Source organism: Echinococcus granulosus (assembly GCF_000524195.1).
Source record: "Echinococcus granulosus chromosome Unknown EG_S00016, whole genome shotgun sequence".
NCBI classification, from domain to species: Eukaryota; Metazoa; Platyhelminthes; class Cestoda; order Cyclophyllidea; family Taeniidae; genus Echinococcus; species Echinococcus granulosus.
In genome coordinates, this window is record NW_020170396.1 from 864048 (window position 1) to 875961 (window position 11914).

The 11914-nt window shown below is 43.7% G+C and overlaps 1 protein-coding gene across 1 annotated transcript; it reads left to right on the forward strand. All coding sequences in view use genetic code 11, as the record gives it.

Annotated features, from left to right (window-relative positions):
- Window positions 1-2302: 2302 nt before the first annotated feature.
- On the forward strand, window positions 2303-7851 carry EGR_03224 (hypothetical protein; the record flags this gene model as incomplete). The annotated part of the gene is made up of 9 exons (XM_024492473.1): window positions 2303-2606; window positions 3560-3907; window positions 4371-4400; window positions 4675-4698; window positions 4992-5021; window positions 5104-5139; window positions 5555-5643; window positions 6354-6436; window positions 7332-7851. The coding sequence occupies 9 exons, from the start codon at window positions 2303-2305 to the stop codon at window positions 7849-7851; spliced, it is 1464 nt and encodes a 487-aa protein (XP_024353147.1).
- Window positions 7852-11914: the final 4063 nt, after the last annotated feature.

Sequence of the window (11914 nt, forward strand, 5' to 3'; positions counted from 1 at the left end):
CTCCTCATCCGATTTGGTGCAGTCAGTTATGGGTAATTTGGGGGCGCAAATTTATTTATTTGTGAGACAAATTTATATTGCAACCCGGTAACATCTAATCTTTGCCTGGAGTCTGTATTTCTCCTCAAAGATCTTCTTGGAATTACAAGAACCTCGTTTGTGTGGTAGATGTTGGAGGATTGGATAGGAAATTCCCTAACATTGATAATAATGTCGTTCCTAAACCGTCTAAATATTATTGACACAACTTTTTTCCTTGCTTAAAGCATTTACATTCCTAGAAAGACCTCAGCATTGCGTTTAAAGGGCGCATTTGGGGTAGCGATGAGGGGGAGGGGGGCGGACGAAGTCGGATTCGGCCGCACCATACTAGTTTATGCTGAGGGGTTGTGGTGGCTTTGGGCTGAATTACCACTCGTGCGCTTTGTTTCCTAAGAAATGCTGACTGAACGAAGTAGTCAGTGCGTACACTGGCGGCTCTACGAAGGGCCGTTAAACATCCACCCACACCTGAATCATGCAAATCGGAATACCCGGGAATGGTGAATTTCTTTTTCCCACGCGGACCAGTGAGCGAATTTGAGAATTTTTAGTGAATTCTCCACAAATAGTTCGGAATTCCCTTTTAAATAAATGAGGGCTTAAGTGTGTATCAGCGCAGAGCAGAAGAGGGTAGTGGATGCAACAGACGTGTCTCTTAGCTCATCTTGCAGCATGATATTCGGTAACCCATCCAGGCGGCACAGACACAGACCCTTCCATGTGAGTTCGTTGTCACTTTTCCCTCTACCGCTAAATTTGATTTATTTAACTTGAAAAGTTATTTGGTTTCACGAGGTCAAGTGAGGCTTTAGCTAGCAGTCAGATGTTAGCAATGAAAACAACACCACCCTTAGGAAGTAACCTGGCCTCCCCTGGCTCCAAGGTTTTACACAGCTTTGGTCATTTTTAACGTTAACCTCTTTACTTTGTAATTCATGATTGCTATTTCCCCCAGCTTAATCTAGAGGATGCGTTTATGTGCCTTAAATAGACCGCCTCTTCAGCATGATTAAAATAATATCCTTCTCATGCCCTCATGGCCCCTAAATTAAATTTCCATGCTCTTTGTAACGAGGGCTTTTGAAGTAAGGCAATGTTTAAAACTCATGTACAAGGAGGTCTGCAAACACAAGCAAAACTGTCTCCATCTGGAAAGAGGGTGGCTCAACTGGAGCCTTTGATGAAGCAACGTAGGGCTCTGTTTTCTAGGCTTACCTAATCGAGAGTTGTTTGCCGTTTGCGAGCCTCCTCCCTAGGGGTCTCGAAAACGCATTCTGGTTGTCTGAATGCCCTTCAATAGACCATCAACTTTGAGTGGCACGCAACCCAAAGTCACAACGACTTTGTCTAGACGGTGCCAATAGAGAGAGGGTAGTGCGGATTTTCAGGAGGCCTTCGACAATAAAAGAGATCAGTTTAAAATTTATGTCCCCTCAGATGCAATTTCTATTTCAATGAGGCCAATGCTGGCAACACATTAAACGTGTCCTCATTTCACTAGCCCTCTCAGTGGAAGAGAGTCAGTTTTCTCATCAAGACGGGCATTTCTCAGGTTGTCCTCACAGTTGCCAGTTTATGAGTGGATAAGAATCAATGCAAATTATGCCATTTCAGTGGGTAAACAACTAAACTCCTAGGTTCCACCAACGCCATTCGCAGTGTTTAATGTTTTAATGGAACAATTTATTTTCACCTCTTTCCCCTTCGCCTACTCCCCATCCCTCAAGGAAGGTACGTGGAAATATTTTGGGCATTTCTGCTTGTCACGTTGGCATGCGATGAGCTATCAAGAATCCTTTATCATTAATTGAATTAATAGGCAGTGACTTTCAGAGTGACATTTTTATGCCTTGTAGAGGCATCCCAATTAACAAAGAGGCTCTTCCACTTAGAAAGTAACGTAGCGAGGCATGTCTTTGCAAATCACCATGGCGAAAATAGTTTCTAAATCGCGCAAAAGCAAATCCTACTAACTCCCTTTACCAACTGAAAGACAGGATTTTTGTGCATCAGCTACGTCACATCTTAAGGCATTGAAACAGCCCGATTCCAATTTAATTCCACCCTTATAAACGCCTCAGCAGGTTTCCCCAAGACGACTTCTATCGGTCATTGAGGGACTGATTAAAGTGCAGTTTTCTATGAGCACGCTTGACCTCCTCTTGCATCTCATAAACTAACAACTTGCAAAGTGCCAACAGCTGGTGCGTTATATGTTGAATGAATTTACTTTCTACTAAAGTTAGCCACATCAACAAAAATGGCGGTACCACTATATCATCGACAGTCTATCCAGCGGATTCCGGGCTACTTGCCAATGAAGCCACCAGAGAAGCCCTCCTCGCCCAGTGGTTCGTGGCGGACACTCAGTATGGAGAGCAAGAGTACCTCTACCTCCTCGGGCTATGGAACCCCTTGCGCAGTGCATGGGGAGGGCTATTGCCGACACTTGGTCCCAGTCTATACCGCGATGCCCTGCAGCTCAAACTTAAGCTATGACACTATGCTCGATACTGTGGCCGTCTACAAGAAGAGGTCTTATAATGCTCTCAAGCAGCGCTCGGGTTAGTTCTCGCATTGGCGTTGCCATGATTCTTGGAGAAGGTAAAATTTGGGTTTCTGACCCGCATTCGAAAAGCAGTCTAAGGATCCGCTGACGATGCTGTAAAAAGCAGGATTTCAGTGTCTCCTCAATCTTCTTTGCACCAGAAGGCTCTCACGTTAATTTAACTATAGAATTAAATTGTGCAGACATAGCAATGGCATTTTATTATGACAAAAGTGCAGTGGCAGACGTTGTGTAAAGCTGACGAACCTAAGAATGACACGCACTCCCTCCTGACGACTGTATGGTAACGTAAAAGTTCTATCGCTTTGTGCCAACCCTTCACGTGTTTTGACTCGAAGACAAACAAATTTCAACACTGTTAGCTTAGGTCTGCCTGAGGGTGCACACATCCGCAGCACAATGCTACCGACTGCTTGTTTTGGCGAAGCTGCTCTCCATTTCTGTATTTGCCTGAGATCGACCTCCTCAAAGTGTAAACAAAGCATGTAACAAGCGGGCAAACCCCACCGCCTATAAGTCAGAGCGACATTTTGTTGACTTACTTTGTATTCAGAGTGAACTGAAAACCACTTGCCAATAGCTGTCAAAGTAGTAACGATTTCACCTCTGTCATACACACGGAGTCACTGCTTATCAAGTGCCCCGACATTCACTGCATCAATGTGGCAGCTGCGGATCTCATTTAATGGAGCAAAGCTGCCAACATAAACCAGAATGGAAAATCTTCTAAGGTTTAGCAAACAACCGCGTTTGACTGTCGAATACTTTTGAGAGGTGTTTAGTAGGCTTTAAGTGGGTTCTGTCAAATGAAAGCCAAGAAGACCTTAGTCTCATACTGAAAAAAGTCGATTTTAAACCCCTTTATACATACAAAGCAGTACTTTGTTTTGGCTGAACAGTAGCACTGACTGAAATTGATACTGAGCAGAAAATTGCCTTTTCTTTCAGGCGGAATGTATTATTATCGACTGCGTGACAATTTGTCGCCTCCACGTCGTTTGGAGAATCAACGGAAGCTGAGTGAAGATCAGGTGATTCCCGAGCACCGGCACCAACAGAGGTGGCAGTACCACCCGGACCGCCGTCTCAGTCAGCAGTGCTACAGTCACGTTAGAAGGAGTACCTGCAGTTGCCATCGTGACTATTGCAGTCATCGTCACAACTACTATGACCTGCGCAAATCGCCCTACTTATCCTCCAGTAGCAGTGCCACCAGCACCTCTTGGAGGGAAGATGATGGAGGCTATTCGCCATTACGTGCCTTCCAACCACCTTCCCCCAGCCACTTAATTCCCTGTAAGTCCGCCCTGACCCAAGCCCCTCGCCTCCCGCCCTAGTTGGTTGACTATCCAAGCACGCAAACTGCCAATTAAGTAGAAGAACAAAAATCTCAACTAGAGCTTGTTAGAAACAGGTAGCTCACTTTTCACGCAGAAATGCAACTGCCTCTTCCCCCATTGACAGATTACTTCAGATTGTCTTTTTTTTTTTGCAATGGTCCCGTGAGATAGCAATTAATGTCAATTTTTGCGTCGTTTATCAACAGGATTAATTAACCATATCATGCGCCTTTCCGATTAGGCACATCAAAATACGCAAAAAAATTGTGATGGGTGTTGATTGTGTGTGTATGTGTGTGTGTGTGTGTGTGTGTGTGTGTGTGTGTGTGTGTGTGTGTGTGTGTGTGTGTGTGTGTGTGTGTGTGTATGGATGTAACGAAGAGCGGCATTATGTGGTCCCTAACATTTTCCCCTTTTAGCGAAATGGAAGTCTGAATCAGACCTCCGGGGTAAGTGCCGTTTGTACACCACTTTAAAGTATTCTCATTTCTGAAATAGAAAAAAATAACGAAAAGTTTCCGTTTAATGAAATCATTTAAACAAATTTGGCTTTTTCATGGAGAGTAATGAAGGGATTGTTGACTTGATGATAGGACCTCGTCAAGGTCACGGACATGCTTTGCATAAATTTGCAATCAGTTAATTCTTACCTTAAATGAAAAGAAAGGGGTGGTGGTGGTGGTTAAATGGTTCTACTCACTATTCGTATCGTCTCCCTTTCAGCCTACAACAGGTTCAATGTGAACGGTAAGTTACTACTACACAAAACTTGACACCCCCTCGAAGCTTCCGTTCCTTTTAGACTTATGCGATTCTCTCAGCCACTGCATCAATATGATGCAGCATTCTAGTAAATTTGCACTCCCAACAACCGATCATAGCCTTTTTGAATGACTGCGGCGCCTCTGACTGCGGTCTGGGGCCAAGCACACCACCGCGTATTCGACCTATCCCTAAAATTAAGGTCTAGAAGTAAATGTGAAGGTTTTTTACATGACCCACGGGAAGCTTAAGCTCTTTCTTCTATATTTGCTCACTAGTAAGAACTCTAGACGAAGAGGCCAATGAGAGTAAGTTCTTTCCCTGTTCACATGATGACTTATGCTTTTAGCCCACCCAGTTGGTATTAACCGTTTCCCCTCCTCATTTCAGTTTATAACGAACTTTTGGACACAGCCGATATGCTGGGTAAGCCCAATGCTAAATTTTAAATCCAAAAAGCATTTCGGCATTAAATTTGTCTTATGGGAGCCTACAGCATAGTTCAGTGCGTCGGGGGGGAAGACAATCGCAGCCGCCTGGCAATAATATTTTGGCATATATTATCGCACACCTCCAGTAAAAGTTCAATTAATATCCATGCAGGAGGAGGGATATTTTAAGAGAAAATTTCTTTGAACAAAAGAACATTTTTTTTTTCACATTTACTGGCTATCACAATGCGAAGTGGAATTGCAAATAACCTATACTTTGCCCTGTGGCCGATTGAAGGAGTAGGTACAGCGTAGGGGGAATAGTAGCGGTAATGAGAACTGGCGTAAGAACCTTATGACATAGTCTGAGATCCCTAAGCGAAAGAAAGGCGTATTCATTACCTAAACAGCTTCACTGGACCAAAAGACGAAGACGACAGAAACTCGACTCATAGGTGTCGGAATGTACCCGCCGCCGGTTCCACAAAGGCACAAATCGGTAAGGCAAATTTTCAAATTGTCTTCTTTTGTTCCTAAACAGGAGCTTTGAATGTAAATTATAGTGCCTATCACTTTATCTTGCTATCCGATTTCCCCTTAAGTTGTTCGTATTACCTCTGTTGCTAAACTATTTAATGGCAAACATGGTTTGGGGCAGTCCTCGAGTTGACGTTACCCATTGGGAAGGCATTGAATCGGTGGCAACACTACTGGCTCTCGTAACAGAACCGACCTCAGAGGTTTCATCTTAGGTCAGGACTCACACGGACCACTAAAATACGGCATTTTACCATGCAGCACAGATTTGACTTGCTTCTACTGACCCGTGCCAACAGCCGTTGCTGTCATCTTGTGGACGGAGTTCGTCACACCTAATCGCTTTCGCGAGTCTAACTTTGAAACGAAAATAATGAAAATAAATGGAAAAGAACCCTATGATCAGAATCCCCTGCTCTTAAAGGAGTTAAGCTTTGTCATAGGGAAGAACTCTTTTTATATATCATGAACTTCCTTATTGACTTCATCATCCTTGTGATTGGCACACCACTGCCCCTAAAAAGACTACCACCTCAATTTTCTTATTGCGGTAGTGCTGCACGTCACGAGCGATGACGAGGGAGCGATTAATGCAACTGTTTACTTTTGATGAATGCGATCGTGCTTATCGTACTTGCCACCCTCGCCGAATTTTCACTTTTGCGGTTTCAGTGCCACAATTTGCGAAATTCGGTCCTGGCGACGAAGCCAAAGGAAGCGATCACTTCTAGACCCATCCCTAAGCTGTTAGACAGGTAAGCACCATATTGTATCGCGCGTGGAGTTTTAATTGATAGCAATGAAATGCTGAGGTCGGGGATTTCTTTCACTCCCACCGTAAATGCTTGCGGCAAATCACCAACCGTGCCAAGTAGACACGGCCACACCCCTATTCAGTTGACACTACTGAGGGCGGCCAACTGGCTCTGTGCGTCGTCTTTTGGCTTAAGTCAGGCGATGTGTCCTACACCATTAAACTCGTCCATTCATATGAAACTTCATCTCGGCTCCCCACTCACTACTAGACCTCCTCTGTTCAAATTACTACTAATTTTAAAGCGATTTAGCCGAAACATATGAAGGGGATTTTATCTCAACGATCAGGGAAAAATGCTCAAAATCGCAAAAAACCATGCTTTTTGTCTTGCGTTTTCCTATGTAACTTTTGGGATTATTTGATAACATTCCTCCTCAAACTAACATCTCAGTTACTCGTCTTCTTTCCTCTGTTTTAAATTTAGCACCATAGGTTCCATCCAACTTTCTAGAAGGTAGATTCTTGCCAGCAAGTCACATAGAGAAATAGAACTAATAAGAATTTTTGATGGAAATACAGGATTTCCATTACCAAGGCAACTGAGAACTTTCTGTAATCATTGTTATTAAATCCTTGAATTATGCGAGGTGGAAAAAAAACTTTGCAGCGCTCTTGATCCCTCCTGAGTTTGCATGACTCACAGCTGGGAGCTGGTCTCCAGAGTGAATGTGTGATCACACGCGTAACTAACCAGCTGCCACTAGAATAGACCTTGCGGAAGTTGTCATATGATGTCTGAATCACTAATTTTTTGGCAAATCAAGTCTGCCGATAAGACTGACACAAATGAATTGGATGAGACGCTATGATTAAAGGAACTTATTTTCCGGTAGGCGAAGACAACGAAGAACTAGTCAGCTGCGTACCCCGACCAACATGACGCCTCAGCGTGCCTCCGGGGACGTCGGGCTCAGTTGCCCCTTGGAGGGCTCAACGAATGTCCTAATGCCAGATCGTGACGAGGAGAGCGCATTGGAAGCTCTGGAGGCCGTGGTGAACCTAGATTACCTTAAACTCAAGCCTGGTCTATTCGCAAACGGTGGCCGCAGCAGCGGTCCCACACCGATAATCCGTGCCTATAGTGGCGAGACGGAGGATGATTGGTTGAAACAGCAGGCTCGCCATTTGAACGGAAACGTCAGTCCCATCAATTTCAGTGTGGTCGAAATCGATGACGACGACGATAATACCGAGAAGTTAGGACCGGAAACACTGCCACTAGATGTGGTGGATGCGGAACTGATCGATCCCATCCATACGCTAAGTGTCGCAACCTCGGGCCAGGGAAGTGGGAGCTACTCTGAGTTCACAAATTCAGAAGACATGAGCTGTCTTTCCGAGCTTGATGTCTAACGACAACGACCACCACGTAATTCTTCCTATGCTGATGCACCGACGAGTGTGCATTTGTATACAGAGGGTCCTGCTTTGTCCCAGTTTCATACTAACATTATAATCGCCTTGTTCTTTGTTTTCGGCCCCTCTTAGCGACCTTGTCTCTGTGTATGAGGCATCATTTTCTTTCACAGTCTTCCATTTTACCGGTGATTGACGCAACTAATCGGAGAATCAGGACCGTCGACTAGCCCTTAAACACAACCCAAAAGCCAAAACTCATTTTAAGAAGGTCTGCACTGTGTCCAGATCTCTGTTGCATTATTTATATTTTGAAACAGCCGGTCATCTTGGTGTCGAATGATGGAATGCCTTGTCGCAAGCGCATGATGTATGAAAGGTACTTGAGTCATGTCGAGACATCAGGTTTGGTGTGTGCTAATGAGCGTCGGTGTGTCACACACTGCCGCCTTAATGAGCTGAAAATGAGTAGGGCAGAACTGCTGTACAGAGAGCTCGTGTACAATTACGTGAAATCCTGCACAGAGAAGCACGTAATCGGATATCTCTAGCTAAAATGGCGCCTTGGAGAAGCCCGTAATTTAAGGCATTTTTTAGGCAACAATGGGACAAAAGAGGCAAATAATGCTGCCTAAAGTGATAGTTTGCTCATGCAGAATATCTACAGCGGTTTAGGGGTACTGGGAAAACTAGTACTATCTGCTAAGGGCATTCCCTCCCCAATGCATGCCTCCATAAGGTGATCTCCACATTAGTTTTTGGGCTTCACTATGAGAATTATTGGCGCAACAGTGACTGATTTTTTGACACTCTAAAATTTAACGCCCTTCGGGTAAACAAAGGTAGTGAATCTGTTTTGCAAATACTTTAACCTCAGGGCAAATCATTTCATGAACACCTTATTTGCTCATTTTATACACGACCATGACTCAAATGCATGATTATATTTGCGAAAAGTTTTAAAATACATTGACGACATTTGAGAAGACGTAAATTTTGCCAAGGGTAGACAGAATTAAACTACTTGCTAAATTAACGTCAAGGCATTGTTTACGCTGACATACTGCAGACTGGGAAGATAATGGATCCCGACTGAAATATTTGTTTCATTTATGGTGGGAATTGGTGCTTGGAATTCTGGTTACTCGTTGTCTCCTCATGAGGCGGATCATCGAAGGTCGGTAGGTGTGGAAGTCGTATTACGGTTGGTGGTGGATAGACCTAACGGAGAATGCTAGTGTTGTATGCTATTGAAGTTTTAATAGTAGACATACACTAATCACCCCGCAAGAAAGCATACAACGACTAAAAAATGAAATGAATTTTTAAGGCACCGAATGCCAAAATAAACAAAGCATTCTTACCTTAACTACCGAAGTCTGCGCCAACTGAAGTAGCAGTTCTTCGGCTCCATGCTGCAAGTGCAATAAAGACAGTTGGATTTAAGGGAAATACAACTGAAGCCTGTGCTACTTTTATGTTAAACAAACGCACCATACTGGATTTGGCAGTCTTTCTGCGACATTTCCTGAATTCCTTCATTGTCAACGCCAAGGTAATGTGTGCACAACGTGTTTATCGATTGCCACGTGAACTGGTGGCATTTGATTAATGACCGAAGGCGCATCCAACTTAGGGGCGCGCTATTTCTTTTGGCTAGAAAAAGGCATATTGCAATGTGCTCAGTTTTGTGTACTAAAGATTCTTTTTAGCTGGATGAGCTCATCCCACATTTATTAAAGGAAGTATAGAACTAGGAATTGCATACTTTACGACTAAGAATCCTGATCCCAGTACTTTTCATTTTTCTTTGTAATAAATGAACTAAACTCGCCTGAACGCACGCTATCAGTCATACTTTTGCCGTTGATTTAGTAACTTGCTATCAAAGGTAGGCTTTGCAGATACTTTTATATTGTCTGATTTATTGTCGATATTTGTCCAGTATGGAAAAATTAGAGAATGCGGTGAATAGCCGCCTCAAAAATCCTTGTACAATGGAAGCAAAATAGACACAAGGAGATTCATCGTGTGGTTTGGGTGCTAAGCTCCCCTCTTTTCATAAAAACCATTGTACGGTTCCCACCGCATTGACGATTTCGCACATCCAGAAGATGGTACCGTAGAAACACCAGAATGGTCTCATATCCTAAGTTGGTGTTCTACTACTTCATAATGGAGTAAGCATTACTAAACAAAAAGCCGACTTATAGTGCAAACGAAGTTCCATATTTTAGGTGGTGAAAACAGATCCTCTTATTGCAAAATCCCATCTTTTAATGTCCAAGAACAACAAATGTTCTCGTCACGACAATGCCTTTCTACTTCGTCAAATTACCTCACTATGTAGGCTAATGCGATTAAAATATGATAACTCCTTGAGCAGAACTCAAAGATGAATGTCAAAGCTACCTTTTCTTCGTGAGTTATTACGCTATTCTCCCCACTTGAGGGAAAGTCTCGTGAAACTTCTCAATACATAATAGAATGCATAGTCACCGCATACCTGTATTCTTTACCATCATTTAATGGATATTTCAACATTAAAATGTCCCGATATTCACCATTTATGCGCAGCGCATGAGAACTCACAAGAACTTGGGGCTTAATACGTTTAGTCGTCAGCAATTAAAGTGTTTACTTTAAGCAATTTTGCACGGTTTTTGCTTCATAGCACAAATGCACTTTACATTTACTATATTTCCCCCAAAGGTGTGTTCCACCTCAACGGTCAACAAACATTTTTACGCGCTCATAAAGCTGGCCAGAACGCAACAGACTTAGTTTAATTCACGAAACTGCTTTCTTTGCAGATTAGTACAATTTTACTCTGATCTCAATAATAGGATAGTAAAAATATCAAAAATACAAGCTTTAAGGGTCATGGCTACAAAGAGAAGTGATGCGTTCAAACTAATGTAATGCAGCATATCTGAAACACAAGTTATACCAAGTTGTCACTGGAAATCACCAGTGTAAAACAATCTAGCATGCGTCATGTTATTAAGAGCAATCAAATTAAGTGTCAGTGGAAAAGTGCATTCTTGTGGTGCAACCAAAAATTATTTTTTCAAGCGGTCGATGATGCTTAAATCGCCCCCACTTGAACTGATTGGTCTACCCTCTACACCAGTCAGCATCACACACCATTCAAGAATGGCGCGTGCGTGCGCACGCAACCCGGCGCGCAGCACGAAAACAGGTGATGGTGGAAAACACACACACACCAAGGGAGGCAGAATACGAACCCTCCGTCGTGCATATTATAACGGCAGCAAGGAGGCGAGCAAAGGGGCACCATTTTTGGCACAGTGTTGGCGGTGGACGCTTGAAAGAGCACTGGTACTGCTACTCCAACGTCTGTACGCGCGTGCGAGCAACCCAGCCGGCGAACGTGCTGCCAACCCAGCCACCTAGCGTGTGTACGTGCATGCACGTACGTGTGCCTTCTACAGGAGGAAAAGCGTATTCCTGCATCTAAATTCCCCCATCCCACCCGCCCTTCCTGCCGCCGTCCCTGTTTTTCGTTACACTAATCAGACGTGTGCGCGGTGGAAACAATGGATTACGGCACAGTTACCTTGTAAGTTGGCGAGTGCGCCACTCCTTTCTCTCTCCCTTGCTTCACATGCTTGTGAATATGCTACCAGTCCCTCGGGAAATGCCCCCTCCTTCTCAAGTAACTTCTCCACTTTCTTTGGCCTCATCATTCTCTAACTCTCCAATTAATCCCTCTTTTTTGTTACAGCATGGGGTAGCCATTTTCTAAATAGCCATTCAGGCACTATAATTTTACTATAGACAGCGTACTGTTCTATTTCTTGGCATGAATAGTCACCTTCTATTGGACACAGTAGTCATAATAAATTTGGCCAAATATGAGCCAGATTACGAACGGTGAGGAAAACTAACACCCAGAACATCAAACTGCTAAACAACCCACAAATCAAAGCAGTTTCCACCATGTCGCAACTCATTCTCCACCTATGGGATTGTCAGACTGTTTATGAGGTGTAACTGCCAGTGGTGGTGCCATGTCTGTGCTGGAGACATGTGGCAG